The sequence below is a fragment of the Oncorhynchus mykiss genome, chromosome 5 (assembly GCF_013265735.2).
Source record: "Oncorhynchus mykiss isolate Arlee chromosome 5, USDA_OmykA_1.1, whole genome shotgun sequence".
In the NCBI taxonomy this organism is placed as follows: Eukaryota; Metazoa; Chordata; class Actinopteri; order Salmoniformes; family Salmonidae; genus Oncorhynchus; species Oncorhynchus mykiss.
The window spans coordinates 93,250,103-93,268,313 of NC_048569.1; the positions used below are offsets into that span (position 1 = coordinate 93,250,103).

Here is an 18,211-nt window from a genome sequence, read left to right on the forward strand (position 1 = left end):
AAAGTCAGGTAGACAGGTAGACAGGCAGACATGTAGTCAGGCAGGCAGGTAGACAGGCAGACATGTAGACAGGGAGGCAGGCAGGCAGTCAGGTAGACAGGCAGACATGTAGACAGGGAGGCAGGCAGGTAGACAGGGAGACAGGCAGACATGTAGACAGGGAGGCAGGCAGGTAGACAGGCAGACATGTAGACAGGGAGGCAGGTAGACAGGTAGACAGGCAGACATGTAGACAGGGAGGCAGGCAGGTAGACAGGCAGACATGTAGACAGGGAGGCAGGCAGGCAGGCTGTCAGTCAGGCAGGCAGGCAGGCAGACATGTAGACAGGGAGGCAGGCAGGTAGACAGGGAGACAGGCAGACATGTAGACAGGGAGGCAGGCAGGTAGACAGGCAGACATGTAGACAGGGAGGCAGGTAGACAGGTAGACAGGCAGACATGTAGACAGGGAGGCAGGCAGTCAGGTAGACAGGCAGACATGTAGACAGGTAGACAGGTAGACAGGCAGACATGTAGACAGGGAGGCAGGTAGACAGGCAGACATGTAGACAGGGAGGCAGGCAGGCAGGCATGTAGACAGGGAGGCAGGCAGGCAGGCAGACATGTAGACAGGGAGGCAGGCAGGCAGGCAGGTAGACAGGCAGGCAGGTAGACAGAGAGGAAGGTGAGGGATCCTCTCCTCCTCTGGATTGGGACAGTCTGATGCTGCCTAAGGAGTTTTTCCTAGCCACTGTGCTTCTGCTTCTGCTTGCTCTTTTATGTTTGGTATCTGTAAAGCACTTTGTGACAATTACTGATGTAAAAAGGTCTAAATAAAATAAATGTGATTGATAGATGCTGCCTCTATCTGGGTTTCTCTCTCTATGTGCTTACATTTGTTTTGTTGGTATGGCATACTATTGGGGAATTTTGAGTTCGGCATTAATGTACCATTCCAGAGATTACTCTCTGAGCATAAATCCATTCAGTGTTATAACAAAAATGTGTGCTAAATGGCACGGTAATAACTTCTAATTCCCCTAATCTACATCCCTGATTACCATACTAAATCCTTCAGAAAATTACAAGAATTTCCCAAAAAACAATGAGCCATAGTCTGTATTACTGGACTTTGACCAACCTCACATTACAATGTGTACTGTACATGTAAGTGGGTAGTAGTACAATAGCCCTCTTTTTTGTCTGTAGACATGCAAGCATATTGGTGAAGTGTATAGCAAACCCCTATAAAACTGTTTCATTTAAAGAAATCATATATATTAAATAAACAATGATAAAAACAGCTTGTATTGGTCATGTTTTCTATCAATATCTGTCACAAAATGGATATGTAATTGCCTAGTTGCCTATAAAGATTAAATAAAAAAGATATAATTTAAAAAATAGCAGAATATTAGTCTATTATTCAATTGTTGGGGGGGGGGGGGGGGGGGGGGGGAATCTCAAACTTTCTTCTCTGCTGTGATTGGACGAGAGCATACATGAGTAGGAGGTGCGTATGGAGCTGTAACTTGTGCTTCGTTACAGCTGTAGATATGGTCTACAACGCAGACGCACTGTGAACAACTTTGCAAACGTTTACATTTATTGTGTATTAAAAACACAGAGAAATAAAACAGATGGGTTACCAGTGTTTCAGCTTTCTAGGAGAAACATCGTCTGAACTTCGTTACTTAGAAAGCTATTTCGTGAACTAATACATTAAACTCACGAAGAAGTTGGGTGCCCATTGCATTGTGTTTCGGTCGGATATTCCTGCTTTGCTCCAAGACGATTTAGGTAAGGATTTGTTTCGATCACAGAGATACGTTCTTGTTTGACACTTCTTGTACTTCCGAAATATAACTATCTGCTTGTAACATCCGATCCGTTGATCCGGAGCTTGCAATTGTAGCCGTGTATGTTTGCCAGGCTGATCTAAGTTCGGAAGAAACTGAGCGCATGCTGGACATGGTTTACATTTAAAGACTGTCCAGATCTTTGGCGGCTACTAATAAGTATGCACAAAAGACTGCGCGAAACGAATGGGATTTCACTGTGTCGTGTTGGAGTCCTTGCTCCTCGGTCGTTTTGGTTAAGCACAATGTTTGTATTTTTCGTATCCCTTATTCTATGAATGTATTGATTTGCAGGTGTTTTTGGGTCAGCCTCATGAAATGTTAATATTTCAATGTATTTAACAGTTCCCTCTGCCGTCAAGCGATGAAATGTATTCTGAAATAACTACATTTAATTGTATATCATTTGTTGAATAAATTCAGTGATTCTGAATTGCATTTTGGCTATCAAACAATATTATGGATGAATTTTTTTTTGAAAGTTACATAATTTGCTTTTAGTGTTGCACAATTCGGACAATTTATAGCCTGAAGGGGATGTTTTATAAGGTGTTCGGTTTTACACAGGGACTTGAATGCGTTGCCCATGGCACCGTCTAAAATGAGCGAGCTACGGAGGGAACAGTCATGGGAGGTTGGCACCGTGATTCACAGGCGTAAACTGCTGATAAAAGCCACGAAAGGGATGTCCACACCCAGGTAGCATACCTATTCACCTCACCTGGTTATGTAATATAACTAGGTATTTAATGAGAATTAAATTCTATTTTTATTCATTTGCCAGTAAATAATTGATTACTGGTAGATTTTGACAGATTTTTGATTTCCTTGTTGCCAGTGTGTAAACACAAACCTTATCATGTATCCTTTCATCTTCCAAGTCCAGAGTTCATTTCCGGATCCATCCTACTGATAAGAGATGATAGCTTTATAGACTAATGACATTTTGTGGCCAGGCTTGTATTTATTCAGGATGGGAGTGTCAGGGTTAATTTTCAATGCTTTAACATCTATGCTGGCAGGGTAAGGGCTTCTTTTCACCACTTTGACAACACAAACTAGGTCCAATAATACACTTTTGGGCAACCTGACCAAATTCACAGACGTACATGTGTGTTATAGATCTGTCACTCTCATTGAAAGCAAGTCTAAGAAGCAGATTTGTTCTATGTGCGCTATTTCAATACTTAAATTTACGTTTAAAAAAAAAACGTTTTAGATGGTACAATGATTTAACTACACAATACTTTATTGTTTTGTAACAAATTGGGCATTCTTAGAATTTTAGGAACCAGGAAATTGCCGAGAGATATCTCCCTAGTGCACCTTTGAAAGATCAGCTCAAGAGAGTTCTACCACATCCCCCCCTCTGAGTGTTACAGTGTAAAGACAAGGCCGTGGCTACAGATACGTTTTCGCCCGGTCCCTTCCAGAAACCTCTGTTAAAACTTCGTATCCGGATCACGTTCTGCACACGTTATTTTACGCATTCGTAGCTGCTCCTCCTCTTCACGTGTATCTCTTTACGCACTCTCTTTTTAACCACGATGATGTAGCTTATGTCTCTCTGCCTCATATTTCTGCACAGCTTAAATAACATACAACATTTGGCGATTTGAACGAAAATCCAAAACATGTATATTATGAAGGCTATAACCTTCTGTCTGTTTTAACTGATATTGTAGTTGCACAAGCAAGACCCAGTCCCGTATAGTTTGGACGCGTTTTGTGTGATGCGGGCTAATCTTTTTATAGTTGCTGCCATATCGTAGTTCCTGGAAGAAGAACAAAAACACGACTTGTCTGCCTACTGCGCATCTTATTCAATGATGATGGAAAAAGTAATGTACAGTCGCCAATTAGACTGTGTGTCTGTCTTGCAGCGGAACGTATATCTGTACCCACCCAGACCGGTAAAAATAGTCTGAAAATGGGCGCATTCGTTATGCATCGCTCCGTACCATAGTTAGGCCATATGCTGATATAGCGGTGAGAGTTAATAGCTGCATGTAACTCAGCATCTAAGAACATGAAATCACTAGACTGACTGTTTTGTATCGTGTTTATGTTTGAAATACTGACGGCAAAGTTTGTACGAATATGTTGATAATGTAAATAGTTGCATGTAGCCTACTCCCCTCCTGAAAAAGAAAGAACATGACATTGTGCTTATTAAAAGCCTAGTGAGGTGATGCAATAGTAAGAACAGTTTGGTGTTAAAACATGAAGTTTGTAGTCTAAACAAGTGACCAGACAAAGGCGATCAAGGATGCGGAAGCGGAGCACCCAGCATGTCAGCAGTGGTGGAAAAAGTACCCGATTGTCATACTTGAGTAAAAGTAAAGATAACTTCATAAAAATGACTAAAGTGAAAGTCACCCAGTAAAAAACGACTTGAGTAAAAGTATTTGGTTTTAAATATACTTAAGTATCAACAGTAAATGTAATTGCTAAAATATGTTTAAGTGTCAAAAGTATAAAACAAATCAAATTCCTTATGTTAAACAAACCAGACTGCACAAATGTTCTTGTTTTTAAAATGATAGCCAGGGGCACACTCCAACATGTACAAACCAAGCGTTTGTGTTTAGTGAGTCTGCCAGATCAGAGGCAGTAGAGGGATGACCAGGGATGTTCTCTTGATAAGTGTGTGAATTGAAAAAACAAAACAAATTCTGTTCTGTTAAGCATTCAAAATGTAACAAGTACTTTTGGATGTCAGGGAAAATGTAAAAAGTAAATAATTTTATTTAGGAGTGGTAGTGGAGTAAAAGTTGTTCAAAATATAAATAGTGAAGTAGGGGGCGGCAGCGTAGCCTAGTGGTTAGAGCGTTGGACTAGTAACCGGTAGGTTGCAAGTTCAAAACCCCCGAGCTGACATGGTACAAATCTGTCGTTCTGCCCCTGAACAGGCAGTTAACCCACTGTAGGCCTTCATTGAAAATAAGAATTTGTTCTTGCCTAGTTAAAGGTCAAAATAAAAAGTACAGCACCCCCACCCCAAAACTACTCACACATGAAACAGGAATGTGGCTTTGGCCACACCACATCCCAAGGCTAGTGTAAACAGAAGTTGCACATTTTAGTCTCCCTAATAAGTCTGTAAAGAGAGCGGAACATATTTCAATATGTAAAGCCTGTAAAGCTAAAGAAATTGATGATTCATAATGACATTTTAGACCAATATATATAGATATATTTACTAACATTGTGTTTGTTTGCCCTCCAGGTCCAAGATGTCTGTGAGCAACCACGAAAACAGGAAGTCCCGCTCTAGCTCTGGCTCCATGAACATCCAGCTATTCCACAAGACGTCTCATGCGGACAGCCTCCTGACCCAGCTCAACCTGCTCCGTAAGCGAAGAGTCTTCACTGACGTGGTCCTGAGGGCCGGGAACCGGGTTTTCCCTTGCCACCGTGCAGTGCTGGCCTCCTGCAGCCGTTACTTTGAGGCCATGTTTAACGGAGGCCTGAGGGAGAGCCGCGATGCCGAGGTCAACTTCCACGACTCGCTGCACCCAGAGGTGCTGGAGTTGCTGTTAGACTATGCCTACTCGGCCCGCGTCATCATCAACGAGGAGAACGCAGAGTCCCTTCTGGAGGCCGGGGACATGCTCCAGTTTCATGACATCCGAGACGCCTGCTCTGAGTTCCTAGAGAAAAACCTGGCACCGTCCAACTGCCTGGGCATGATGCTGCTGTCGGACGCCCACCAGTGCCAGCGGCTCTACGAGCTCTCCTGGAGGATGTGCCTGGCCAACTTTGCCACCCTCAACAAGACGGAGGACTTCCTTAGTCTCCCTAAAGACAAGGTTCAGGAGCTTGTGTTCAGCGAGGAACTGGAGGTGGAGGATGAGAGCCTGGTGTACGAGGCTGTGATAGACTGGGTAAAGGCGGACATAGAGAGGAGGCTGGGTGACCTTCCGGAGCTGCTGCGCTGTGTGCGTCTGGCCCTGCTGCCCGAGACATACCTGCTGAAGAACGTGGCCTCTGAGGAGCTGGTGATGGGACACAAAGTGGGCCGGGAGATCGTGGAGGATGCAGTGCGATGTAAGATGAGGATCCTCCAGAACGACGGCATTGTGACGGGGTTCTGCGCCAGGCCCAGGAAGGTCAGCCAGGCCCTGCTTCTCCTGGGAGGTCAGACCTTCATGTGTGACAAGGTGTACATGATTGACAACAAGACCAAGGAGATCACCCCCAAAACGGACATCCCCAGCCCCCGTAAGGAGTGCAGCGCCTGCGCCATTGGCTGCAAGGTCTATGTGACAGGGGGGAGAGGCTCTGAGAATGGAGCCTCCAAAGACATGTGGGTCTATGACACCCTGCATGATGAGTGGTCTAAAGCAGCGCCCATGCTGGTGGCCAGGTTCGGACACGGGACAGCTGAGCTCGACCACATCCTGTACGTTGTAGGTGGACACACCTCTCTGGCCGGCTCCTTCCCAGCCTCTCCGTCAGTCTCTCTCAAACAGGTGGAGCAGTATGACCCGCAGACCAACAAGTGGATCCTCGTAGCTCCTCTCAGAGAGGGGGTTAGCAATGCTGCAGTGGTGGGGGCCAAGAACAAGCTGTTTGTCTTCGGGGGCACCAGCGTCAACCGAGATAAGTTTCCCAAGGTGCAGTGCTTCGACCCGGTCCAGAACAGGTGGACGGTGCCTGCTTCCTGCCCTCAGCTCTGGCGCTACACGGCGGCGGCTGTCGTAGGCAACCACGTCGTAGTGATCGGTGGAGACACAGAGTTCTCGGCCAGCTCGGCCTACCGCTTCAACAGTGAGACGTTCCAGTGGTCCAAGTTCGGGGATGTGATGGCCAAGAGGATCAGCTGTCACGCGGTGGCGTCGGGCAATCGGCTGTACGTGGTGGGGGGATACTTTGGGGCTCAGAGGTGCAAGACCCTGGACTGTTACGACCCCTCTACAGACTCGTGGGACAGCGTGACCAGCGTGCCCTACTCGTTGATCCCCACAGCTTTCGTCAGCACCTGGAAGTACCTCTCAGCGTAGTGACGGACGGGGCAACAGGAAGAAATGGCTGTTAGGATCATTGGTGAGTTGCTTCTTCAAACACGGACAAAACATAACAGGTCACACAGACCCAGGTTAAACTCTTAAAAACAATAAGAATGGAAATTGCAGTGTCTCATAGTCGTTGGGGAGATAAAATTGATAAACCATTTTAAGAGGGCGGCACAGGCAAGGACATATTTTTTTTTTTTTTTTTTTAAACATGCAAATGAGGAGACGGTTTGTCTCCGCAGAGCTATTAAAGAGATTAATCACAGACAAAACGAATCCATGTGTTTCAAATAGAACTTCAGCAATGGAAACAAACTAATGGGAGGGAAAAAAAATGAATTGGTAACACATCCGTCCCCCTCTAGATTGACCCAAATCCTATAAATCTGGAGGACAGTGGGTAGGAAGAGGGTCAAGTCACTTTGTTCCACTCTGGTCTCAGTCGATATTAAAGCATCACTCTCCTTCATAGTTGTTCAACCCTTACTACACTATGGCGTTAATACAAATAGTTGACTGGATTTATAAAGCTTTCCAGGTGCTCGAGGACTTTACAACACTCCCTAAAGACAAGGTTCAGAGATCAGTCATTTGTCCTCTCTTGTCAGTCCGGTATCAGTGACCCCAGGCACAGGTGGACATCGAAGGGACCGACAAACAGTTTCAGTCCTCTGTTGTCATGGTTGTCATGGTTGCCGATGACTACAACATTATCTAATCGGGGCCTCTGGCTGGGTCTCTGGCTGGGTCTCTGGCTGGGTGTTGGATGATAAACATGGAGAAGTCAGTAGTTTATGGAGCAGTAGGAAATATGAATGTCAGCCTGGCAGTAATTACAGAGACAAAGAGCCGCTCCACGTCGCTCTAGCCCTCAATCACTTTCAGCACAGGAGCAAGACAGAGTTCAGGCCTGTGCTTGCAAAACATTACAGTCCCTTGGTGAGGAGTGTGCAATATCTGCGAGCTGGCCTCAGGCTCTATCCTCTAGGTCCTAGGATGTGGCAACAGGGGCGTCAGTTTGGTATGGCAGTCGCAACCACAATTTACACTGAACAGAAATAGAAATGAACATGCAAAGTGTGTTGGTCACATATTTCACAAGTTGAAATAAAAGATACCAGATATGTTCCGTACGCACGAAAAAACTATTCTCACGAATTTGTTTCCATCCCTGTTTGTGAGCATTTCTCCTTTGCCCAAGATCATCCATTCACGTGACAGGTGTGGCATATCAAGAAGCTGATTAAACAGCGTTATCATTACACAGGTGCATCTTGTGCCGGGGACAGTAAAAGGCCACTCTAAAATGTGCAGTTGTGTCTCACCACACAATGCCACAGATGTCGCAAGTTTTTGGCGCATTCAATTGGCATGCTGACTGCAGGAATGTCCACCGGAGATGTTGCCAGATAATTGAATGTTGATTTCTCTACCATAAGCCGTCATTTTAGAGAAATTGTCAGTATTCCAATGGGATGGGATCGTCAGAGACCAGCCACCCAGACAGCAGCAGAATAATTTTTGCGTGCTCGTTGCCCTCACCAGGGTCTTAACCTGACTGCAGTTTGGCGTCGTAACCAATTAAAAAATATTATTATTTTTTTTTTTTTCAGTGCAAATGCTCACCTACGATGGCCACTGGCCTGCTAGAGAAGTGTGCTCTTAATGGAATAATCCCAGTTTCAACTGGGCCGGGCAGCGTGTATGGCGGTTTGTTGATGGCAACGTTGTGAACATACGTTTGTTGATGGCAACGCTGTGTGGTGGCGGTGGGGTTATGGTATGAGCAGAAATAAGCTTTTATTGATGCCAGTTGGAATGCACAGAGATACCGTGACTAGATCCAGAAGCCCATTGCTGTTCCATTCATCCATCACCTCATGTTTCAACATTGTAATGCACAGCCTCATGTCGCAAAAATTGGTTCACCGTTCCTGGAAGCTGAAAATGTCCCAGTTCTTCCATGGCCTCCTACATACTCACCAGACATGTCACCAATGAGCATGTTTGGGATGCTCTGCATCGATGTGTATGACAGCGTGTTCCAGTACCCGCCAATAACCAGCTACTTCGCACAGCCATTGAAGAGGAGTGAGACAACATTCCACAGGCCTCAACCAACAGCCTGATCAACTCTATGTGAAGGAGATGTGTCGCGCTACATGAGGTGAATGGTGGTCACACCAGATACTGACAGTTTTTCTGATCCACTCCCCTACTTTTTGTTTTGACCAACAGATGTCTATTGTCTGTCTATTCCCAGTCGTGTGAAATCCATAGATAATCACATTTTTAAGGCCTAATGAATTTATTTTAAATGCCCGATTTCCTTTTATATAACTGTAGTTCAGTAAAATTGTTAATTTTAGCATGTTGCGTTTTATATTTTCAGTGTAAAATACGCTACTAAAATCATTCCAATCCTGATTAAAAATAAAATAGCAAATGCAGTTTAGCGGTATTGGCTGATTTGAGGACCATGTGGAGGATCTGGGAGCGGGAGGGAAGGATGTTTGTATGGCTGGCTGGCTTTATCGATGCAGCTGCAGTGAGCGGCTCAACTTTTTCTCAAAACAGTGCCGAGGTAAAGATGGCTGTAGGTAAACTAGTGTTTTTGACTTGACATGAAACCAAACTGGGAGGATGACTGGCAGTAGGCCGACAAGTCCTCAACTGGCAGCATCATTAAATAGTACTCGCAAAACAACAGTCTCAACGTCAACAGTGAACAGGCGACTCTGGGATGCTGGCCTTCTAGGTAGAGTTCCCCTGTCCAGTCTCAACGTCAACAGTGAACAGGCGACTCTGGGATGCTGGCCTTCTAGGTAGAGTTCCCCTGTCCAGTCTCAACGTCAACAGTGAACAGGCGACTCTGGGATGCTGGCCTTCTAGGTAGAGTTCCCCTGTCCAGTCTCAACGTCAACAGTGAACAGGCGACTCTGGGATGCTGGCCTTCTAGGTAGAGTTCCCCTGTCCAGTGTCTGTTTTGCCCATCTTAATCTTTGATATGGCTGAGATGTTTTTTTTTCTTTGAAACTCTGCCTAGAAGGCCAGCATCCCGGAGTCGCCTCTTCACTGTTGACGTTGAGACTGGACAGAGAAACTCTGCCTAGAAGGCCAGCATCCCGGAGTCGCCTCTTCACTGTTGATGTTGAGACTGGTGTTTTGCGGGTACTACTTAATGAAGCTGCCAGTTGAGGATTTGTGAGGCGTCTGTTTCTCAAACGAGACACTAATGCACTTGTCCTGTTGCTCAGTTGTGCACCGGGGCCTCCCACTCCTCTTTCTATTCTGGTTAGAGCCGGTTTGCGCTGTTCTGTGAAGGGAGTAGTACACAGCGTTGTACGAGATCTTCAGTTTCTTGGCAATTTCTCGCACGGAATAGCTTTCATTTCTCAGAACAAGAATAGACTGACGAGTTTCAGAAGAAGGTACTTTGTTTCTGGCCATTTTGAGCCTGTAATCAAACCCACAAATGCTGATGCTCCAGACACTCAACTTGTCTAAAGAAGGCCAGTTTTATTGCTTCTTTAATCAGCACAACAGTTTTCAGCTGTGCTAACATAATAGCAGAAGGGTTTTCTAATGAACAATTAGCCTTTTAAAATGCTAAACTTGGATTAGCTAACACAACGTGCCATTGGAACACAGGAGTGATGGTTGCTGATAATGGGCCTCTGTACGCCTATGTAGATATTCCATTAAAAAATCAGCCGTTTCCAGCTACAATAGTCATTTACAACATTAACAATGTCTACACTGTATTTCTGATCAATGTGATGTTATTTTAATGGACAAAAAAAAAATAGGCTTTTCTTTCAAAAACAAGGACATTTCTAAGTGACTCAACTTTTGAACGTGTGTGTGTGTGTGTGTGTGCACCATATGATGATGTTGGTGGCACCTTAAATGGGGAGGATGGGCTCGTGGTGACGGGTGGAATGGCATCAAACACAGGGTTTCCATGTGTTCGGTTCCATTTACTCAGTTCCAGACATTATGTGCCAGCCTCCACTGACACACACGACACACACACAACGCTTGCATCTAAACCATGTCAGCGGTCTACAGAACAGGGTAGTAAGGGAAAGGCAGTGTGGAGGGGAGATGGCGAGTGAGAGAGAAACTGAGATGAGGAGATATATTTTGCAATGCTTGGCAGCCAGGAGCCGCTCGCTGTAACAAAAATATGTTGCTCCCAAGGCTGAACTTTCAACCAGGGTAGAAAAAAACATAGGGTTTTCTCTCCCTCGTGTCGACAACACTCCAGTTGGCTGCTAGAGAGTTCACTACACATTTGTAGTAAAAATATTTTGGGGGTCTTTAAACGGTATAACTGATCAATGCACCATCATACCAGGTCATTTAACGCTTTAAAACAAAAGAAAATGGATGAATACGTTTTATTTTTTCCTACAGAAGGGCCATTTCTTACCGCTCTCTACAGCTTCTGTTCAAAAACATCAACACATACTGGAGGACTTACTGGCTCGCTACAGCTAACCAACTAACTACGTCGGTCGCGACCAGAATGACACATCGATGAAACACCAAAGGCCCACCCTGTTTCTGTTTAGAAAAAATAGAGAAAGAGGAGGAGTTTGAGCACGAAAAAAAAAGTTCCAAGGCGACGTTTAACCACTGCCAAAATGTGGTGGCTGTTTGTGACACCACGGCTGCTAAAAAGTGCACACAGGTGGGTGCTACATGTTCGGCAATGGAGGACCAGTACCTACAGAGGAGCGGGTCCTTTGGAGGAACTGACCGCCTGCGAGGCGCTCTGGGTCAATTTGTCACACTGCTTCTCTCTGGCTGTACTATTGATGCTTCCTCCTCTGAAGAGACGAGGCCTTTCCAATACAAACGGTCTCAACTCCGAGCCTTTCATCCCAAGCCAGATGGAGACGTTCCATCTCCAATTATAAATGTTTTATTTGTTTAGCTTTTAATGCACTTTGAGATTTATTTTCTGTTATGAAAAGCCTTTATACAAGTGAAAATTATTATTATTATTACTGTGTTTTACATGCTTATGACACACACACACACACACACACACACCGCCCGTTTCCTTCTAATTCTAGAGGAATAAAGGTGTGGCTTTCAGTTCCATTGGTAATGATTTGGAGTGGGGAGATTTGAGCTGGAGTGGGGAGATTTGAGCTGGAGTGGGGAGATTTGAGCTGGAGTGGGGAGATTTGAGCTGGAGTGGGGAGCTTTGAGTTGTCTTGGCGGTTTCTTCTAGTGTAATGATCAGCTAGTTTTCAGTTGTATTCTCTCCAGATGGGTCTGACCACAGATTCAGGCTACAATCCTTTCACTCACTGTTGATGGGGAAAAAAACAATTTGTGACTGTAAACACTCGTATTATGGTTTGTCGTAGACTCCTAGTCTAGACGAGAAACAATCTGTTTTATTGTAGAGCAGAGGTCAACGTGTAGATTTGTTGAGTGAGCTCCGTTAATCACACATGGCAGCAGGAACATGCAAACAATTCCACCAGTAATATTACAGCAAGGAACCAGTGCAACCGTTTTAACACAAACAAAATGGATACTGTATGAAAGGGAAAAGAATAGGTAAACGCCAGACTCAAAACAGAAACCCCTCCTGGATTCACCTCAGAAGGACGGGTTAGGAAGATGAATAAATGACTGTCTAAACTGGAACAACCATTTCAGTAACAGGTGAAATAAGTTAAACAGATTTGGATTAGTTTATCTTTGTGTTGCATAAGATTAATGCAAAAACATTAGATTTTGAAACAAACATATTTTGCAACTGCAATAGAGCATGCAGGAAAATATAATGATGGGTGTGGTTTTGAGTGTTTTGTTTTTAAATTCTACACAGTAAGAATGACACAATCACACTCAACCCTTATTCTACACCACAGAGTTAATTGAGCTATTTTTGAGTAAAAGAATAGGAACTCTGCTGTAATGACATTATTTCCTGTGGATTTGTTCTGTTTTCCCTTGTGCTTGTATAGCACCTTGTGCTTGTATACCCCATATGTGGGGGGGGATCCTAGCTTAGCCCCAACACTGTGCTGGTGTAGGACTATAGGCAGACAGAATGTAACCGGAGATCTGAGCACAAAGTTCAACGAGGTTTCCCCGGAAAACCCAACAGGCCTAGCAATGGCTGTTTGTTCTCACTCCCCCCCCCTCCCTCCTCCTGTCTCCCCTCTTCTTTCTCTGCTCCCCCTCCTGTCTCCCCCTCTCACAAACATCCCAGAAACAGAGGCCCATTTTGAACTGTTCCAACTGAAACCTGAGGTGGTGGGGTGGCTCTGTGATGGGGCACACCTGGGCTGGGTCATAGGCCAGTGGGCAGGCTTCAGTGGGCCTCCCCAGACTGCTGTTTTAAAGAAAGGGCCGAGGGAGGGGGGAGAGAGGCTCAATACTAATGTTTTATTAAAGCCCACCAGGAACGCTCTGAATGAGCCTTTTTATAATGGCATCTGTGTTCAGCATCCCCCCCCCCCCCCCCCGGAGAGAGCGAGGGTGAACTCGGGGCACGTGCCCACACTGTCTTGAGTCTCCAGAGTAATCAATCTGTCACGTTTATGGCCCTTGGCGCAGCATCATTTGCATAAAACAAATAGGGTTTTTATTGGCCTTTTCTCCATGGTGCGGAATACAAAGGGAGGATGTGCTTAAAATGGCCGACTAATCCTCAGACTATAATTTGATGATCACTTTAAAACAGATGAGTCGGCAGCGCTGTAGGGCTTCTTCGAACCCTTTACACGATGGATCCCTCAGAAGCATGTATCATTGGTCTGCCACAGCTGTATTCTCTGTCCCACTGTTAGTCTCAGGCCAGCGTCTGCCACAGCTGTATTCTCTGTCCCACTGTTAGTCTCAGGCCAGCGTCTGCTAGGAACAATGTTTTATGTTAGAATTTGTCAGGCTCAACTTCTGGTAAGACGATGTGCTCATTTGCATTAGTATGCTGTCTGACTGTTTTACCTCACAGACAAGGGGGCGGGGGGTGGTGTCTAATGAGCAGATCTTTTCAAGGGAGAGGGACACTTTGCCAAACTGAAATTAGCCACCTGATTACTTCAGTTTGACGCAGCGGGTGTCCTTTTGGATTTATGTGACTTCTTTTATGACTGGGGTTTGTGGAGCCTTTTGACGCATTTCTTATCATTAAACACGCGCTTGTTCTGGAGATTTTAGCTTGTAGCTAACAATGATTTAACATGGAGACCAAGGAACTGGACAGAGACGGAGCGATGATGGGCCATGGTCCAGTGCATTGTGGGGTAGCAGTATTGACAGTAGAGGCTGCAGGGTTTTGGTGAAAAAACATCCTTGCGCCCGGGACTGGAACTACAGTCAACTCCTGATTCTGTGTACACTCAGGCCAAGCCCAAAAGTGGTGTACAGTATATAGAGAACAGGGTGCAGACTCTCTGGCTTACTGTCTGCAGTGGACTAACCAGACTCACTGGTATGGGCTGGTGTTAGGAAATAGGTGAAAAGCCAACTGTGAGGTAACACAGAGGAGAGTTTATGGCTGTTTGACCCTTTACTAACATGAAGAAGAGACGGGCTGAGACACACACAGACGAGCCTGTCTGATCGTGGATCTCTGAGGTCTGGGAGTGTACTTCACCTCATTGGGACCGAGTTGAGATTAGTTGCTTTGCAATGTGAATGCAGCTCAATGTGAAACCTGACTCTAAATAGAAAGAGAACTATATTTAAAGGTGCCGTACTTGTGAAACAGTGATAGGGTGGCTGGCAGCAGAGGGTAGTACTCCTGGTGGTGCCGGCTTTCGTCGTCTACCCTGGTGGTGCTGGCTTTCGTCGTCTACCCTGGCGGTGCTGGCTTTCGTCGTCTACCCTGGCGGTGCTGGCTTTCGTCGTCTACCCTGGCGGTGCTGGCTTTCGTCGTCTACCCTGGCGGTGCTGGCTTTCGTCGTCTACCCTGGTGGTGCCGGCTTTCGTCGTCTACCCTGGTGGTGCTGGCTTTCGTCGTCTACCCTGGTGGTGCTGGCTTTCGTCGTCTACCCTGGTGGTGCCGGCTTTCGTCGTCTACCCTGGCGGTGCTGGCTTTCGTCGTCTACCCTGGCGGTGCTGGCTTTCGTCGTCTACCCTGGTGGTGCTGGCGGTGCCCGTTTTCATCGTCTACCCTGGCGGTGCCGGCTTTCGTCTACCCTGGCGGTGCTGGCTTTCGTCGTCTACCCTGGTGGTGCCGGCTTTCGTCGTCTACCCTGGTGGTGCTGGCTTTCGTCGTCTACCCTGGCGGTGCTGGCTTTCGTCGTCTACCCTGGCGGTGCTGGCTTTCGTCGTCTACCCTGGCGGTGCTGGCTTTCGTCGTCTACCCTGGTGGTGCCGGCTTTCGTCGTCTACCCTGGTGGTGCTGGCTTTCGTCGTCTACCCTGGTGGTGCTGGCTTTCGTCGTCTACCCTGGTGGTGCCGGCTTTCGTCGTCTACCCTGGCGGTGCTGGCTTTCGTCGTCTACCCTGGTGGTGCTGGCGGTGCCCGTTTTCATCGTCTACCCTGGCGGTGCCGGCTTTCGTCGTCTACACTAGTGGAACATTTTTTATTAAAAAGAGCTGCAGGGACTGTGCCAGGACACCCGCACAGTGACACACACAAACACTTGCTGCAGTGGAAAGTCTCATCAGGCCTGCTGATGTGGTGTTATTAGCATATTAGTCAACATAAACAAAACAGTTTTTACATGTATTGTGTAATATGTTTGCACTATAGAATGAGAACAGCAGCCGCTCTCTAGTCCTCGTGGTAAATGGGTACAGGCCTTTGTAGCTGTGATGTGAGATTGGAGACTCAGGCTCCTGCTGTATTACCAGGTTCTGTTCTGCTCTGAGATGAGAGGATACCCAGGTTCTGCTCTGCTCTGAGATGAGATGATACCCAGGTTCCGCTCTGCTATGGTAATGAGCTCATTAAGCTGCCTTAAACTACCCCAGCAGTCTCTGTCTGCTGTAACGCACCATGCTTTAGTGTCTGTTAGGCACACCTATACACACAAACAAACAAACAGCTCCTGCAGACAGAATAGCATTAATTCCCAAAATGCAATTCAGAATATAACTTTCTTTTCTTCTTCAAATGAACTGTTCCATCTTAACAGCAGGGGAAGGAAATTAGATTCTAAAATATCTGAGGCCACAAAGATAGACTGGGATATGAGAGTCCAGCTACAGAACCCAGAGGAATCACCACAGTGTAGAATGTACATATCTACAGCGGAACAGATTTCTAGCTCCAGTACTTGTGTCAGTCTAGACTCATGATAAGCCTGGATGTGTATTGGTTTATGCCAAAATTAGGGTTAAGGCATACGATTTTATTTTTTTCTCTTTTTATTTGTAATAATATTACAGCAATACAATATATTTTTTTTGTAATGGGAACAACTCCAATCCTACATTTTGTGGGAATTTCTCTCCATCATAAAGCATGAATAATGGTATGTTGATGAGCATGATAAGACACTATACTGATGAGCTGTTATAATGGTCCACACTGCAGTATCTGCATTCTCACTTCCTGTATATGAGCTGTTGCTAGACATGTGGCAAGTGTTCACAGAAAGGTGAATGATTCTCATGGACAAACTCAGAGTTCTTGGTATGCCTAACGCTTATCTTCTTTCTCTCTCAGCAGTGGTGTCTGGAATGCAGGCTTGTCTCCCTTCGGTGGCTGTGGAATGCAGTGGAGGGGTTGTCAACCCTGCCCTCCAGGCCTGCAGTCAGAAGAGAATCACATGTCCCCAGCTGCAGAGCAGGAGTGTGGCTAAACTGGGCCTTAGGTCGGGTGAGGAGAGGAGCGGCCTGTCCCTCCCAGCCCGCCTAATCTGATGTTTCCTCTGCTGAGTAACTTTCCATCGAGATACTGGCCTGAGCTGCACCAGACCACTGGGGAAGGGGGGGTGCTGCAGCCTAAGGAATGCCAGGCTGGGACTGTACTACAGAGGAACATGGATGCCGTACTGTACATCCCTCTGAGTCCTGGGGCTCATAGTGTGTTTATGACTGATCCACTGATTGACTGACACTATGATCAGAGCATACAAACAGAATCTGTTCTATGGATTCTATTTCTACGTTTCAGAGACTTATCAACTCCAGAATGACTGCAGCCGAGGATAGGACTGATTGTGATGTCACTCTAAAGGAGCTGCCACATTGGTTCTCCTGCTCTGACAGAGAAGGGCATGGGGTCTGAGCCACTGGGCTCCTCCAAACACTGGGTTATTGACTGTGTTCCTCAGGTGGCATTTGTTGAACTAGTGACAAACTCAAGGAGGCCTTGCCCATGTTAGGAGGGAGTTAATTTTGGGAAGTGAAGTGTATGATTTTGTGCATAGAACAATCTTCCTGTTTATTTTTAGACTTGGACTCGAACTTCCCTCAATTTTGGTCAACTAAATTTGTATCTTCTTTCTCAACTTAAAACACACTGCAAGGAATGTGACTCATGGCTGAAGATACAAAAATCACAATTTGACTAAATGCCTGTTGTATGTCTCAGGGTTTATGCAATTATGTGTTTGGATGTACCCCCTGTTGCAACCTTTTTTTGTGTGTGTGTTTTCGGTCCCTGGAAATGGCCTGAAAGAGGATGTTAGTCTGTACAGTCAGAGCTCAGTTTGTCTCACTAACAGAACATTCACAGGATGGCTCGAATGCAATTAGACCCATTTTTAGGATCTGTCTTGAAGTTTAAACTCGTATCTACCCGAGGGTGTCTTCACAGCTATGCTTTGCCAAGTTGTCTTTCATGTTCGTTTGTCAACTGAAACATCTTTTATAAAAGTGACCCTTTACCATGAATCCGATCTCAGTAGTATTTGAGCCGGACCCTAATATTTTGGCCTGTTGAGGTTTTTAAACAGTGAAGGAATTGTCTTGTTTTTTTTCTTCTAATTTTGACAGCAAACATTCATGTTCACATTTGAGTAATTTAGAGGTTAAGTGCCTTGTTCAAAGGCACATCGACATAATTTATTTTTTCACCTCGTCAGCTCGGGATTTGAACCAGCAACTTTTCAGTTACTGGCCCAATGCGCTTCACCGCTAAGCTACATGCACGCTGTTCCTCTTTCTACAAAAACAGACAGATGTACGTCAGAAAAGTCAAACCTGTGAAACCAACTGTTTTAAAGAATGGCATTTTCTACCGTTTACTTTCAACGCTGTAGTTTTAATACTTCACTGTATGTCATACTGATCTGGTTGGAAAACAAGTTTATTTCTAGGAATGAACAGAATGTTACAGCTGTTCACTTCACAGCATAGTACCTGCCTGATTATATAGTTGTCTAAGGGCACGTCTGGAACATTTTCCAAATGGAAATTCCAGGAA

The 18,211-nt window shown here is 45.6% G+C and overlaps 1 protein-coding gene across 3 annotated transcripts; it reads left to right on the forward strand.

Moving 5' to 3' along the window:
* Window positions 1-1,526: 1,526 nt before the first annotated feature.
* Window positions 1,527-17,676, forward strand: enc3 (ectodermal-neural cortex 3). 3 transcript variants are annotated; one of them, XM_021604758.2, is made up of 3 exons: window positions 1,527-1,779; window positions 5,068-6,887; window positions 16,508-17,676. In XM_021604758.2, the coding sequence occupies exon 2, from the start codon at window positions 5,075-5,077 to the stop codon at window positions 6,842-6,844; it is 1,770 nt and encodes a 589-aa protein (XP_021460433.1). In that variant the 5' UTR covers window positions 1,527-1,779; window positions 5,068-5,074; the 3' UTR covers window positions 6,845-6,887; window positions 16,508-17,676. The 3 variants fall into 3 exon arrangements, with proteins under 3 accessions (XP_021460433.1, XP_036834736.1, XP_021460431.1); XM_036978841.1 differs by lacking the exon at window positions 1,527-1,779 and adding an exon at window positions 2,392-2,537; XM_021604756.2 differs by lacking the exon at window positions 1,527-1,779 and adding an exon at window positions 2,392-2,537 and having other exon boundaries at window positions 16,511-17,676.
* The last annotated feature ends 535 nt before the right edge of the window (window positions 17,677-18,211 follow it).

Coding starts and splice junctions, on each gene's coding strand:
- enc3 (XM_036978841.1), top strand. CDS start 2,425: ATGGCACCGTCTAAAATGAGCGAGCTACGGAGGGAACAGTCATGGGAG. Junction 2,538..5,067: donor AAAGGGATGTCCACACCCAG/GTAGCATACCTA, acceptor TTTGCCCTCCAG/GTCCAAGATGTCTGTGAGCA.